Source organism: Sminthopsis crassicaudata, chromosome 1 (genome assembly GCF_048593235.1).
Source record: "Sminthopsis crassicaudata isolate SCR6 chromosome 1, ASM4859323v1, whole genome shotgun sequence".
NCBI lineage: Eukaryota > Metazoa > Chordata > Mammalia > Dasyuromorphia > Dasyuridae > Sminthopsis > Sminthopsis crassicaudata.
In genome coordinates this window covers 497,286,028-497,302,649 of record NC_133617.1, presented here as the reverse complement: position 1 = coordinate 497,302,649, position 16,622 = coordinate 497,286,028, and the positions used below count along the sequence as shown (strand labels likewise).

Sequence of the window (16,622 nt, the reverse complement as noted above, 5' to 3'; positions counted from 1 at the left end):
TGCTGCCTCTAGCCCATGGGGGCAAAATGTTTAATGAAGGTTCAGCTACAAGAAGTTTCACCCAAACAAAGGATAGAACAGTTTATTATTTATTCTGTCACTTCTCATACATATACAATTCAAAATAAAAAAATAAAAAAATGAATCTTATAAAATATACACTGTTCACACTCAGAGGGTCCAAATTATTTTAAATTGGAAAATGAGTTCAAATGTGCAAACGTGCACACACACAGCAGGATTTATTGCTCCTTGCTATGAAAAATGCCTATTTCTGAAAGATATTTACAAAAAAAGAGAACTTGTAAAACAAACAATGATTAAAATACTACTGAACAATAAAACCTGTACAAAGAGCTGGGGTGAAACAGTTTTGGAATGAATTGATAGTTCTGTTCACAGGCATTTTTATTCAACAGTTCAGCCACTCAGTTCACGGGTCAATTCCCAACTTGTTTCCAGGTAGGGAAAGGACTGACAAGTCATTTGAAAAATTTAGGGTAGGTGATTTAAAAGTAAAAAGAAACTTTTCCACTCAAAAACCCCTTGTTTTCTTTATTTTTTTTTCTTTTTTGTTTCATTGTTTCAGTCATCTGATGGCTCCGATCTCTATAAAGAATTGTTAGCATCAGTCCTTCGGCATCACTTCCACAGTGCTGGTAGTCCCTAATCTGTCAGCAAAACTTGGGAACAGAAGATAGTCTGGATCATTCTTTTCACTCTTGCTTAAAATCCACAAATGTGACAGTCTTCTGAATTTTTCAATTTTTGATGAAAAAAAATTTTAAATGAAGAAAACTTTTCTTAAAACCATGTTCCCCTTATAAAAAAAAAAAATATTTTTGCTTAAAAGGCTTTCTGTGCCTACATATCTAAAAGCAAAATAAAAATAAAATAAAGCATTTTTAGTAAGCAAGTTTCCCTGAGACTCTTATGCAAACCAAACCAGATTTTACCCCAGATTTGATCTACAATAAAATCTAGGAGATTCAGCAGCATCTAAAAATTAAATTACTAGCTGTGTGACTATTGTCAAGTTATTTAATCTCTCTGAGCCTCCATTTCCTCAACTGTAAAAGAGATAATATTGTTATGAGGATCAAAGGAGAGACTGTATGTAACTAAATTATAACACTTTAACTAATTTAAGATGACCTGATATATTAACAAATGAAACTAAAATATAAGGAACACAATCAATGAAAGCAAAGTTGAGTCCCAAATTGGACAATAACCTATAATTTACCAATCTGATAAACTAAAATTTCATTTCCAATCTGGAATTAAATTATTTCTTTTTAAAAGGCTGCTACAATGAGGGGAAGCTGAAGGTAAATTTCTTCTCATGTAGATTGAAGTGAAGTCAATCTTTTTGTTTCTTTCCCTTTTCTAGAAAAATACTGAAATAAATCAGTAATAACACAATCTATATAGCTCTTTAAGATATCTGATTTGACAATGACCATTTTCCTAAAAAGGAAAAGAGAGAGAAGGGGAGGGAGATGGAAAGGGAAAAGAGAGAAGAGAGGAGAGAGAGAGGAGAGGAGAGGAGAGGAGAGGAGAAGAGAGGAGAGGAGAGGAGAGGAGAGGAGAGGAGAGAAGAGAGGGATCCAGTTAAATAGAAACATAATGAAAAATGATTTTCTGAAAAATATGCATTCTGCCTTAGGAACTAGGTTTTAGATGAAATTGAATCACTCTGTCTAGTGGAAAGCCCTCTGGCACAGGAACTGTCACAACCCAAAGACTTCTGTGCCGTGAAAAACCACAGCTACCTTCATTACTGAAAGAAGAATGTCTCCTTCAGTCACCATCGGCATCTGAGTCAGCATATTTCAGTTCACACTTAACATCAAATGGTTTGTCTTTGATAGGAAGATCATCTATTTTCTGAGAGTCCTCTCTGTCTGTTTGCATTTTGCTTGTTATGGTATCTTGTTCGGTCTCGTAGCCTGTATCCAAGGCTAGTTTAGGTTGCTCTCCATTTTGGTGTGAAAAACTGCCTTGTTCCACCAAAGTTTCCTTCACACTCTGCTCACAATCAGAAAAATCAGACTTCGTTTTTTTCCTACCCAGTAACAAAATTGAACGAAATTTTAAACACTGTCCTGGAAGGTAGCCCTTATAGCAGTTGTAGGAGAAGAGACAAAGAAACAGAACAAAAAAAAATAAAAAGAGAAACATTAAAAAGCGATTATCATTTGACTTTAGATACAGGCTCTTCTTTGAATGAACTTCAGGGACAGACTGTATGATGATTTTTGGTTCAGAAACTGTGCTTGTTAAGACAGGATTGGAAGGTTGTGTTACTATATTTGAAGTTGTTACCCACATAATTGACATGGCTGAAGTCTGAGCAGTAGGCCCTTTCGTTGTCATGCCTGAAATTTTTGGGGCAATCCCTTTACCTTCTGTTTGTGCTGCTGTCAAAGTAGGGCTCACAGTAGTAGTGTGGGAGATCTTTTTCACCTCCAAAACATGCTTAGCAATCACTTGAGAGAATTTCTTATTCTTCACCTTTTCTTCAGATAAACACTGATAAACCCCACTGTCCCCTTCTGATAAGTTGAATATGAGTAAGGCCTTTCCCACAAGGCGGTATTTAGGGCTCTCCACCTTTAGTACACCATTCTGGAACTTCCAAATTACTTGGGCCAAATTGGATTTTTGAGAACACTTTAGTTCTGCTGTGCCTCCAAAATGCAGCAGGTAATTTTCTTTTACTTTTTCACCTTTATCTGGAATATCAAAATAAATGTGCAGAATATCAGTTTCTTCCCCTAAGTTTTTAATCTTCTATTATAGACAAAATTACACTTAAAAAGTTACAATAGTTACATGTATTCTTCTGGAATAACTAAGGAATTAATATAATATGTAGCTTTTTACTGATGGATTTATTCTCTGTGTGACTGAACAATGCTGAAAATTTTCTCACTATTTTAAGCCACCAACAGTGTTGTTTGAGTAGCCAATTATGACGGTCCTCTACTAACCCAATTAAAGAGGAATTCCCACCTGCTAAAGGGATCAAAGGACATAAACAAATTTGTCCACATATTTTAAAAATCTAATCACACTTGCTGATTAGCTGGAATGGGAATGTCAAGCCCCATCCCTGACATAAACATGATATGTTGAGGAAAAACTGAACCCTTGCTAACAATTTACCAATACAGATATTCAGAAACTCAAGGCAATGTACAGAAATAGGAACAAATAGGAAATTTGTTTCCAGATGTAGAATTCAGGTATCAGGAAATCAATTAATTAATAAATAGTTCTAATATTTTGGAATAGATGTTAGACCATTCTTTTTATGAAAGCTGTTTTTATTTCTTTCCTAAAATAACAGATTTAGAGATTATTTAGTTGAAATCTCTCATGTTGTGATAAGATTTTTTTTTTCTGACCTCATAATGCATATCAAAAGTAGGTGTCATATTTTAGGGCAGAAACCTTTTTTTTTGTTTTTTTGTTTCTTTTTTTTGTTGTTGTTGTTGTGCTGAAACAATTGGGATTAAGTGACTTGCTCAAGGTCACACGGCTAGGAAGTGTTAAGCATCTGAGGTGTTACATTTGAATTCAAGTCCTTCTGACTTTAGGACTGGTGCTCTATCCACTATGCCACCTAATTGGCCCCATCCTTTTTTTTTAAGGGACAGAGAATTAGTAGACATTTCTGTCAGCTTTATTATACACATACTGCCTAGACAAACTAATGATTAAAAAAAAAGAAGACGAAGAAGAAAAGAAATACATAAACAAAAACTCCAAGTCATCATGAAACTGAAAATATCATTTTGCAAAAAAAAAAAAAAAAAAAAAAAAAAGCTAGTATAGAAAAACTTACCAGTACATGAGGAAGCGTCACCATTCATTTTTTGAATCAAACTGCTGAAAAAATAATCAGATTAGAGGTTAAATACATAGCATCTTTAGTGAAAAAGTAAAAATATAAATATACAATTTATGCTTATAGACAGTTATATATTTACCTGTTGCTGCCATGTTCTTTGAAGATATCAACACATGAAGCTTTTCGTGGATTCCAAGCACAATAGGGATCCCTGGCTAGCACACAATCTACACATGTGCTGTGTTTTTCACAGAAAGCAACAGGAGACTGAACCACACCAGAATTGGAACCAGCATAGATAAACCTTTTGCCCTGTAAACATGAAAGGAAGAGGATCCTAATTATTTGGGAATATACATATTACCAGATCTTAAAAAATCATTACCAACATTCATTTGTCAAGATGATGCTAAAACGGCAGACTTAATAAATGTCTGACAAATCTGAAGTACTCATTGAGGTAATGCAGTGGAACTAAAAGGGCACTGACTGGATCTGAAGGCCGAAAGTTTAAATTTGAGCTCCAGTTCTGTCAGTTATTAGTTGGGTGACCTCTTAAGATCTCAGTTTCATGTCTGTCAAAGGGACATAAAAACACCACAGATCTACCTTACATTAAGTCACTGATGATCAGATCAAATAAGATATATTCAGCAACCATGAAATACCAGATCTACTTCTCCAAGTCTAACTTTTTCTGTGGCTTCTAATCTCAAATCTCCAATTACCTATTGAATAACTAGAACTAAATGTTTCCAATGTCATACCTCAATATTTCCCCTTAAGCCTTCCCCTCTTCTTAACTTTCTAAAACTATTGCGGGTACCCCACCATCCTCACAGTTACCCAAACTTGCAATCTAGGTGTTGAAGTAGTCACTCTCACCTTGCTTGCCTCCTTCCCACCCCCATGCAATATCTGTTGCAAAGTACTGGCAATATCTTTTGTATATGGCTCCTTTTCTTCTCTAAACACTGCTATCATCTGGTGCAAGCCTTCAGCACCTCATGCTTACATTACTGAAGTTATCTGCAGTTTAGTCTCCCTGTCTTAAGTCTCTTTCCACTACAATCCACCTTTGTTCAACCCGTCAAATTGATCTTCCTGACTCACAGGTTTGATCATCTTACTTCCCCACTCAATAAATTCCAATGATTCCCTCTAACTTTCAGTATCAAAAATCTATTTGGCTTTTAAAACCCTTTTAACCTGGCCTATCCTCCCTTCCTAGACCTCTTAACACTTACTCCTCTCCACATATTCTAGGATTCAGTGACACTGATCTCTCTATTGTTCCTTACAATAGCTACTCCATCTCCTGAGTCTAGATATTTTAACTGACTGTCCGGCATGCCAGGAATTCCCTCCCTCATCTCCATCTGCTGGCTTCTTTTAGGTCTCAACTAAAATCCTCAGTCTTTACAAGAAGCCTTTCCTGATCCTTCTTAAAGTTGTCTTTTCTCAAAGATTTCTCTAAATTATCCTGAATATATCTTGTTTGTACATAGTCATTTTCATATAATTTCATGTAATTTGACTGTGAAACCCCTAGAGAGCAGGCTCTGATATTTGCCTTTTTATTCCCAGTACTCAGTAAATGGTTAATAAATGCTTGTTGACTTGTCATGATGAACTGGATTTGAAACCCCTATACAATACTATTACCAACTGCTTAAAGACTACCTTTGCTTAAAGGTCTTTAGTAAAAGGGAACCCATTACTTCTCAAGATTGTATATTGCACTTTAGGATAATTTCATTAAGAAGTTTTTCATTATATCTTCCTGTCTGCAACTTTCATCCATTATTCCTAGATGTGTCCTCTGAGTATTATTCTCTTACCTAATCATGTTTGCTTCCATCCATCCTCTCTCCCTCTCTATACAATTCACATATACATATATGCATGTATACATATATACATTCACATATACATGCATAACATGTGTTTTTAAAAATGCCTTTTGTTTTTAGCCACTGATATTTTCTGACACATTACTTGATCACTGAACCCTCTCTCTTGTTAACAAAAAGTCCTTAAGCAAAAAAAGAAGTCCTTAAGCAAAACCAACCAACACAGTGACCAGAGTATGACATTCTATATCTGTGATTCCCCTTTCTGCTAAGAGGTAATGTACAAATCTTTTTTAAAAATCTAAATTGCTCAACTTCTTATGCACCAGATCAATATCTTTAGAATGACTTTTCATTTTCCTCTTCAATGAAATTTTTTATGTGTCTCCAGAATCTCTTTCTTCTTTGATTTCTTTGAGACTAGACCTAGTAGTAGTGTTATTGGCTCAAAGGAATTATGTAGTTTAAAAACTTTTGGGGGGTTGCTCCAAATTTCTTTCAAGAATAATTACACCAGTTTGCAGGTCTATCAACAGTGCATTGGTGTGCCTGTTTTCCCACATTACCTACAGCACCTGTCATTGTAGTTTCAGCCAATGTGATGAGTATGAGATCTGTTTTAATATGCATTTCTGTAATCCTGATTTAAAGCACTTTTTAAAAGCATTTTTCATAAGGCTGTTGATAGCTAACATTTTCCTCCACTGAAACTCTATTTACCATTTATCAATTGGGAAATGGCTCTTTTTCTTGTAAATTTGACATAATTTCCTATCTATCTCAGAAATGAGGCCTTTATCAGAGAAATTTAATGTAAAGATTTTTTCTCTCAGTTTCCAACTTTTCTTCTAATTTTAGTTGCACTGGTTTTGTTTTGTGTAATTTTTTTTTAATTTTATGTAATTAAAAACTTTATATTTTCTCCTGTGAACTTTTCTATTTTTTGCCCCATCCATAGATCTATGGATCTAATTTCTTCCATGTTCTACTAATTTCTTTATGATATCACTCTGCATGTTTAAATCATTATATATTTTGAGCTTATCTTGCTATTCTGTCTGAGATGTTTGTTTATGCCTAGTTCTGCCAGACTACTTGTTCAAGTTTTCTAACAGTTTTTGTTGAATAATGAGTTCTTGCCTAACTAGTTGAGATCTTGGGTTTATCAAACAAACTGTGCTTGTTTGCTTCTGTATATTGTGTATTTAGCCTATTCCATTAATCAATCTTGCTACTTATTACCCAAAGGGAAAAATGGATTTTCCACAAGGACAGGAAGAATACTTTGGAAAAATGAAGCAAAAACATTAAAGAAAAAATTAAGTGACATACTGACAAGTAGAATTAACCAAAGAGAAATCAATGACTCCATGAGACAGCAAGAAAGAATTTAGGAATCATTAAGAGTGACTGAAAATCATTTAAAAAAAAATCTTAGACACTATCATTTCAAGAAATCTTAAACGAAAACTGCTCAGATCTATTAGAAGCAGAGGGAAAAGTGCCTTTAGAAAGAATCTATTGATCACCTCCTGAAAAAAACCCTAAAATAAAAAGCCCCCAGACTGTCATAACCAAAATCTAGAGCTTCCATGTCAAAGAAAAAATATTTCAAACTGATAGAAAGAAAGAATTGAAGTAACAATGAATCACAGTTAGGATGACACAAGACTTGGCAGTTACTATTATAAAGATCAGAAGAGCCTGAAATATATTTCAAAAAGCAAGACAGGCTTACAACCAAGAATACCATGCCTGGTAAACAGAGGTAGAAGAAATGTGTCTCTGAAGAACTTTAATATCTTCAAAAGCAATTAAATAAGGGGGAAAAAAAAGAGAGGTGTGTGTGTGTGTGTGTGTGTGTGTGTGTGTGTGGTGAGTCTACACATTCCTTCTGTTCTGAGAATTTTAACAGAACAAATAAAAAATAATATATAGCCATAGAAAGGAGAAGGGGTGGAACTCACTATTTCTCATAACTAGAGTGTATTAAAAATGAAAATAAACATGAAGTATAAAGATGAAGGAATAGGTATCAGATGAGCTCATTTTTATCTGAATTGGATAAAGGAGAGTAAAAAACATTTGTATACATATGTGAACACATACACCCAAAACACATACACATGGCTTAATATAGAAATAAAACAAACTTAATAGGGAAATAGGTGTGGGGCTAGGAAAAAGGTGGAGGATAAGAGAGATAATACTAGGCAGGGATTAATCAAAAGTCAAACAAACTTCCTAGTCCTGAATGGGAATTAAAATAGACAGAAAAGAAAAAGAAGGAAAAGAAAAAACTGGAAACTAAAGAATACTATTGAACAAAATGTGGTATATAACTGTAATGGGAATTATTATTATGAGAGACAATTACAGAAAATCTTGGGGAAAAATGAAACAGTTTAGAATGAAGTAAAATAGAACAAGGAACAACAACATTATAATGAAAATGACTTGAAAGAACTCTGTTTAAAATAATGACAAACCATATCACTAGGTGAACTACACGTATGAATCTAAATGAAGTATCTTGACTTTCTGACAGAGATGTGAGACTCAAGTTGCAGAGACATACATATTTGGACATAAGCACTTGTAGATATATTCTGTGTGACTAAGTCTATTTATTTAGATCTCTTTTTTTAAGGGGATAGAGTTAAGCAAGAGATGCTTAAAAAAAAAAAAAAGCCATTCAAAGATTTTTAAAATGTGCTAAAATATAAGAATGAGGCTCAGAAAAAGCACATGTAAACAGAACATTATAAAAATAATATGTTGAATGTATTACTTTCTCTTTAAGAAAAATCAAGTTCTATGCAATGAAGACTTTTCTTTTCATCTACAATTCTGTTTTTTTTGTGTTCTGATGTATATATATGGAAATGTGCTTATGTGTGTTAAAAAGAGGAAATTTAAATTACAAAGATACTTAAAATAAATGCTAACAATGAAATGGATATATTTAAAACTATATAAATTCTTTTGAATTTTTCCATCAAAGACTTAAGACCACATGTTGAATTCTTTTTTTTCTCATGTTTCTTCTTATCTTTTAAAAATGTAACTCATTTGTATTTTAGTTGATTTGGGTTATGCTATAAGCAGTTGAAATATACTTATCATTCTGAGAAAATTAATAGGGCTCTTTCAAATTTACTACTTACCTGAGAATTATTCAATTGATCAAAAAACATTGAATTATCTTAAGAATAATGATATTAATAACAACTTTGTGAGCCAAGTGCTATTATTATTCCTATTTTTATAGACAATGAATCAGAGTCAGAAAGAAGTTTGCCCGGTGTCAAACAAATAGTAGGAGACTGAAGTATTTAACTCAGGTGTTCCCAATGTCACATATCCCTTAAAAATTGACCTTAAACTAGTGATAAGACACTGAAGCTGGTGGTATAAGCTGCATCTGAGCATCTATAATGGCCAGTAACATCTTAGAGAAAAGGAGTGTAATAGGCCAGGCTTCTTTAAAGCCAGTTTAATAACTCAAGTTTGAGAATTAAAGAAAATGAAATTTTTAAAAACATCTGCCAATTAATAGAATTTGGCTAAATCTTCCTTTGCAGAGAATGAGTATTTAGAATAGGCAAAATGTGTTCAGCAAGCATATAGTACTGATTTGGTTGTCTATAACATCTCTCAAAAACATCTCCTTTTTTATAATTTAGTTTAGGTCCTTATAATTTTTAGCCTAGAATATTGAAGGCTTCTTTTCTCCTAATTGGTCTCCCTAAGTCAAGTCCCTCCCTATCCAGTTCATCCTACACAATGAGGCAAAAAAGATTTTCCCTTAACACAAGAATGATCATATCACCCTCCTAATTAAACTTTATTGCCTTCCTATTGCTTCTAGGACAAATATAAATTTGTCTGTTTAGTTTTTAAAACTCTTTACAAAGTAGTGTCAAAGTGTCAATCTATCTTTCCAGCAGCACTGGACATCGTTTTTTTCACATTCTTGGATCTAGCTAGACTGTCCTTCTCCTTCTCTCTGTTCCTCACACATGGCATCTTTTTTTTTTTTTTTTAAACTTTGTATCCTAAATTGGATGAATGCCTAACACATGGTAAAAATGTCAATAAGCATGTATTAACCATCTGTAAAAACTGTTGGGGGGAGGAGAGGGAGAGGGAAAAGGAGAGGAAGAGAGAGAGGGAGAGAGGAGAGTTGAAAAATGGGCGAAGGAGAAAGAAAGTACTTGATTTTGGGGCCTGGTGGGAGAAGACAATCATAGAAATACTGAAGTAGTGGAACCAAGTGAAAACTAAAGAGAAGTCTGAGGGGAGGTCTCTCATTAAGTGAATAAATGATTACTGGCTGGATTACTTGTGCCTTATCTTTTTTTATGTCTAGGCTACCAGGAAGCTAAGCTTTTGTTCTACTGAGACAATTAAGTCTCAAGGGTGGTTTCATATATTTTAAAGAAATAGCAGCCAACCCTGAATGAAGATAGTCTTAGGACACTGTTCTGAAAACGAGCCAGGAATTAGAAACTTTGAATGCTATAGATCGACATACCCCTGGTATCCTATCACCTCTCAAAAATCCAGAATATGTTCCCTATGTAAAAATTGGTTATTTAATCCTACCTAGATTTAAACTCGAATATCAGTGGATTAAAGATCTATTTTCACACAAAAAACACACAAATTCACTATCTATCCTGAAGTTTCTTTTCCTTCTTAGAGCAGAAATATTTAAAACATGAAAACAATGAAAGGAGGAAACCAAATAGTAGATGGTCTCTGCTACCTGTATAAAAGGATATAACTGATCTACCCCCACTCTTTCCTTTAATAGTTGGAAAAGAAAAGAAATCTCTTGGAAAAAATTTAAGGCAGTGAAAATGTTTTTCAAAGAGTTGGGTAAATGTAGTAATACTGAATGCTGACAGCTTGGAGATCTGTTAACCTATTAGGACATGCTTTAGTATCCTAAAGTTTGTGAGTTTGGCTCTGCAGTTATCAAAATTCTGCTAGTATTTCAAGGTTTGGGGATGCCACAATAGTACCTCACCATACGCTCTCCCTTATTTCTCCTTGACTTAATTACAATCTAGAGCTTGTTGGAGAGCTCTTTAGTGGCTAATGAATTATGATGATATGAGGCTACTGTTTGGTTTCCATCCCATCAAGATTGGTGACTCTGAAAGTGCATATTAAAATATAATGGGGGAATGCTTAACAAAATATATCAAAATATAACAGAAATAATGTTAATTTGTGGTTTTCTATGTCAACAACATAGTTTGACAACACTGAACTAGACCAACACTTCATTTTAAAATCCTGTCAGTTCTCTAGGCTGTACTTTTGATTCACCTACACAAGAAATTTCCTCACCAGGAAAGCTCATTCTATCCTGGACTACTTCCTTTAAGGCATTTCACCTTCTGATTGGATATTTTCACCCAGGATCTTCTATTTAAGATGAAAGCCCTGGCCAAAGATTCCTTCATTCTCCCTCTAGAATACAATGCTGAATATTTTCCATAAGACTTTTTCTATCAAAACCCAAATTGTGTACTTTATCTCTATGTCCCTCTTCTTTTCAGCTCTCTTTTATGGTTTACCCCATTAGAATGCAAGCTCCTTGAAGGCAGAGGCTATCTTTCTTTTTGTTTATATTTCATTACTCAGCACTTAGCATGGTATCTGGGGCATAGTAATCACTTAATGATTGATTGACAGACTCAGTGATTTATACATGAAGAAAATGAGTCCCCAGATAACACTAGGACAAGAATTCGAGTCTTAACAATTCTAAATAATTGTTTTTCTATCACAACCATAAGAAAGATATGAACTAAAACAAGGTTCTGATTGAGTTTTATAATGCAACTTTGTCATTACCTTTTTAGAGGACAGCAGAAGAGTCTGAACTGGTTCAAAGTCTTGGAAAAGTTGAGTTTCCTCAATGATATGCATACCATTTTCAGAGCTGACTGCTTTGTGCAAAGCCCCTGTGTCTGAAATAGCCAAAGCCAACAACTCACTGATATAATTCCAACAGAAGATATGAATTAAGGATCATCCAAAAACGCAAAGAAACGATTATGACATGGTACTGTTATTTGCATTAGCAGCAAAACCATCCCAAAAAAGAAAGAAACAAAAAACAACCAATCCTAGATACTCTAATACCACTTTATAAAAAGCAGAGAGTCCAATTTCTTTACCTCAAGGATATTTTCAAAAGTCACAAATATACACAGAAATCAGTTGGCAAAGGAACTATGTTTTTAAAAAAGATAAGGGCAGCATGCTGGCTGCTTCAGTTGTTTTAAAATCATGGTCATTTTTTAAAAATAGGTAAATTTTAAAAGTTCTGTTGCTGACATATTACCTATATGTAAAATGTTTTGCTTGAAATTGGTCATAAGCTTTGATGAAATATTTTGCAAAGAATGAAATTCAATTCAATTAATTAAATTCACAAAGATTTGTTATACATCCATTATGTACAAGGCACTAGTTACTAAGGACAAAGAGTAAAAAACAGAATGATCTCTGGCCTCAAAGAGTATACATGTTACCAAATTATTTCTAAGCTCTGGGCCACATGAGATTCTTAAAATGTTAGTGTCTTGACCTAGAAAAGAAAAATGTGTTCCAAGTCAAGACTAACTTATAGAATGACTAAAACTGGATGAAAATAACCCAATTGCTACTTTGGCAACAACAAAATTTCAAGTCTTTTTGTTATGGAATGAAGGTAGTAATCTGATTGAGTTAAGTTTTTCTTTCAATATTAAATTTGTTCTTCAATTGGTAAAGGGAATACATTGTATTTGTTTTCCACAGAAGTTATCATAGGATCTCAAAAATAGAAACCACTAGAGATGTTTCTAAATTTATCATATTTTAGTAGATTGTTAAAAAGCACTGTTATTTAGGAAAAACTAGTATGGTAGCTAGAAACATCCTTTTTTTAGCCATTTCTTGGGGATATTTTCTAATTTTAGGAAATTGTATGGTCTATGTTTTCATTAAATACTGTTTAATCAATAATTAATTTTTATCAAAATTTTCTATGAGTAACTCTTTTCTTTAAGAATTTCATTGGTCTATGGATGTACCAACAGTATTTGAAAAGGATCTTGAAAACTCACCTGTGCTAATGAACATGACATCATATACTGTCTTGTCAAGTGCCTGGATTCTATCAACCACAATTTGTGTGTAATTCACATCTCTTTTTATAAGTCTGGGTCTATTTGTTATTGGAAACACAGAGTCATCCATTAAAGGATGATCTTTCACAAACTGAAGCGTTTTGTCTGGCAAGTTCAAGGAGCTACTGTAGTTGGCTGCTCTTGCTTCATTGTTGATGCACTATAAAGAAAAATCCAGAATTATCACAATTTGTTGTTGTTGGTCATTTTAATCATGGTTCCAGAATGGTTGGGTTAGTTCACAATTATACCAACAATGTATTAGTGACCCAGTTTTCCCACATACAACATAGAATCCTATGTTTCTAAAAAAGAATCTAACTAAGCCCAAATATATTTTGAAAAGTTAATCCACATATTAAGTATTTTTTTAAATTTAGATGAACTCTTGGAGATTTTATATTAGAATAAAAAATAAACTAATATAGAAAAAAATGTCAATAACAAGAAACAAAGTTTTCTCTTCTTACTTCTGTAGCCCATTGACTTAAGCAAAGTCAAAATATATGACTAAAATAGATAATATAATGAATATTTTAGGAAAGGTAACCATCTATCTAATATACTTTAATGACTCTGTTATCTCAGTGAAGCTTGGAGCTTTCTCCAGTGATAAATATTGCAACATAGCTAGTCAAACACTCCAATGTCTTTTGGGTGAGCTTCAGAAGAAAGTTACATAAATACATAAATTTGCAATGATATACCATCACCAGCAGATTACTTGAGTTACAAAAAAAAAAATAAATTTTTGCATCAATAAGAAATTTTGGGTGGGTCATTAAAAATGCCATGCAAAATTACAAAAGTTATTCTCCTTCCTAGTCAATTCGGGTACTAGTATCTTTCCACGACATATTTACTGATGGCCCACTCTACAGGCTATCCATTCAACTATATATCATGCCCTGGACATTAAGAATCCTTAATCCATTTGTTTTTTTCCTAAATGGATTGCTAGATCAAAATTTTCTGAGCATTAATGTCTCAAAGAGGATGGTTTATATTTATAGTGCTGAGGTGATTTAAAAGAAGAAAAAGCTTAAATGATGTCTATTGATAGTTTAACTACATATATTTATTTTATACATAGATATTTATACATATTTAGCTTATTTTGAAATGATTCCCACCTTGGTAACCAGTGTTTTTTCCTATTGAGATATAAGCATTTCATTTTTAAGATGCTTGACTTTTTTCAGTGCTTATTAATACATAGCACATTCATGCTATACAGGCATAAAGATCCCATATAGTCTAACCTCTTCACATCTTACATAACTCATATTTTCCAACTTAATTTTCTACCAACTTAATTTATTTGTATAATTTTTATTTGTCTTGTTACATAAGGCTTATATCTTTGTGTGGCAATTATTGTTTCCCACCATGCAATTCAAAAGGCAAAATATTGAAAAGATTTAATAGTTAGAGTCATCATAAATTTATCAGTCCTTCCTGTCACACAGTAGATTTCACTTTGAAGAGGGGACCCCGCTACTCTGAAGATCCTTGGAGAAAATCTTCAACCCTGCCTCAATAAGGGACACTGCCCCAAGTCTTTTTCCTTTAAATAAATTTAAGTGGGGCAGCTAGGTGGTGCAGTGGATAGAGTACCAGCCCTGAAGTCAGAAGAACTGGAGTTCAAATCTGGCCTCAGACACTTAACACTTCCTAGCCTTGCTGTGTGACCCTGGTCAAGTCACTTAACCCCAATTGCCTCAGCAAAAAAAAATTAAAATTAAAAAATAAAAATTAAGTTTAAGTTTTAACTACTTAAGGGGGGAATGACAAGGAAACCCCAAAACTCTGAAAAATCCTTAAAAGAGAAAACCTCCTTGGACTCTGCCTTAGGGAGGGGACTTCACCCTAAGCACAAACAGTTTCATCTTTTGTTATCTGGCTCAGTCTCAAAAGCCATTGAATTCAATTCAGATTCTAACCCTGGCTGAAACCCATCATGTAGCCAACCTGGGACTCCACTTACAAGTCCTCTTCAGCTTGTAGCCAAAGCCCCTATTATAAAAGAGCCAAGCTGGAGTCCTCTCTTTGCAGAGATCCCAAACATGGCAGCCTTACACCTGCCATGTCAAAGGATTTCTACCCACTGGAACTCTGGTTCCGGTGCCTTTTAATCTCTACCTTCAACTTTACCAATTAGTCTTTACTTCCAAACCCCATAATAAACTTCTTTTTTCAATCTAGGTTTTCGGGTCTGTAACTTCCTTTACAGGGGACTCTTACACTGCTACTAGACCTCATTTAACTCTGTATCCTTGCGCCGAATCCAAAGGGGTTGCAAGGGGGCTCTATTTGACTCCCTATACCCTGAACCTGCCACTAGACCTCAATTAAACCCTAATTTCATTAGGTTCCCCAATTATAAACCATATCAACTTCTGTTCAGAAAACCAATCCACAAAATTATAGGGATATAAAAAATGTCCAAGTTAATCAAATATGCAATCACCAGATTTGTTCATGTTGGTATCATATTTGTATAGAGTGATTTACTTTGCTTCTTATAAAAGAAGAGAAAACTTAATCTATGTTTACCCTTTTTCCCTACTCACCGCGCCTGGTCGAGGTTTGGGAATCTCTCCACTATAACGAACCCACTTTGTATGGGATTGTTCCACAGTTGCACTCTGCATGTATTTTCCTTTGGAGAAAACTTCTTCCACAAGGGACATGTTGTATGCACACACTGCTGACAGGCCCACATTATTCCTAGGTAACAAAGAAGAAATTGTTTCTTCTTGATGGTAGTAACTTATTTTAGACGAATAAAACTGAAAAATCTATCTTATGGCACTTACAATTGTGGACTGAAAACTGCATAAAATACTGGTTCTTTTAAATCTGGAGATTTGAGAATAAAAACATCATTGATCACATTGAAGATAAAGTTTTTCTCTGGTAAAGAACAGATTAATCTGGCTTTTAGGAAGGAGGTCCATTTCTTCTGTAAAGTCCGCAAGCCTCCTTGGTCCCCCTAAAATCCCAAGGGAAACAAAAGGTATAAATACATTTTCTAACTCAATTAAACAGCTGTAAAGCATCTCCAAGGGTTTAGGTATTATTTTTCAAGAGATTCTATGGAGCCAATCTATTGTATGGACATTTAGTGCCGTCAAGAAAATTAGCATAGATGAGTAGTAATGGTCTTAATTAGGTTAAGTCAAAAACAAATCCAGTTCTAAGATATTAAGAATGCAAATAAAATCTGAAAACCATTTACATATTGCCCTTGTATTGCCAATTTGGACCATGTATATTAACAGTAAAGGAGATTCAGAGTTAGGTTGATACATTTATTTGTTCACAAAAACAAACAAACAAACAAAAAAAAAACAAAACTTAAAAAAAACAAAACAAAGTTTAAGGAATAAAATACAATTAAGAGTTACTGAAATTTTCTAGGTTTCATCAAAGCTGAAGTATAGTAAATTGTTAAGTTTCTTGGTTATTATCAACAAAATTATTTCTAATATCAATTTGTGGGTTTTTTTGTCACTAGCTACTAACTCTAAGTAGAAGAGATATATCCCAGCAAGATCTTACAGAAAAGAGGGGACTTAAAAGACCTAAAGCTAGTAAAAACACAAGTCCGATAAGTCTGAATATAATCATATTTTCTATGATAGGATGATAAAGGGGGAGTCCAGAAGACTCAGTGGAAGTGGCAGTGAGAAAAGGATGAGGAACAGGGAGATG

The 16,622-nt window shown here is 33.9% G+C and overlaps 1 protein-coding gene across 19 annotated transcripts in view; it reads right to left on the bottom strand.

Annotated features, from left to right (window-relative positions):
• SEMA4D (semaphorin 4D) overlaps positions 1-16,622 on the bottom strand; it is a 187,408-nt gene that overhangs the window by 36,545 nt on the left and 134,241 nt on the right. For 8 of the 19 annotated variants that reach the window (XM_074281459.1, XM_074281460.1, XM_074281458.1 and 5 more), the window contains 7 exons: positions 15,725-15,900; positions 15,479-15,635; positions 12,843-13,065; positions 11,584-11,699; positions 3,999-4,171; positions 3,854-3,897; positions 2,409-2,738 (listed from right to left, as the gene is read on the bottom strand). In XM_074281459.1, the coding sequence (XP_074137560.1) occupies positions 2,409-2,738; positions 3,854-3,897; positions 3,999-4,171; positions 11,584-11,699; positions 12,843-13,065; positions 15,479-15,635; positions 15,725-15,900 (1,219 nt within the window). Of the gene's footprint in view, positions 1-73; positions 2,739-3,853; positions 3,898-3,998; positions 4,172-11,583; positions 11,700-12,842; positions 13,066-15,478; positions 15,636-15,724; positions 15,901-16,622 lie in introns of those variants that run through there. The other 11 variants (XM_074281469.1, XM_074281466.1, XM_074281473.1 and 8 more) reach the window with 9 other exon arrangements.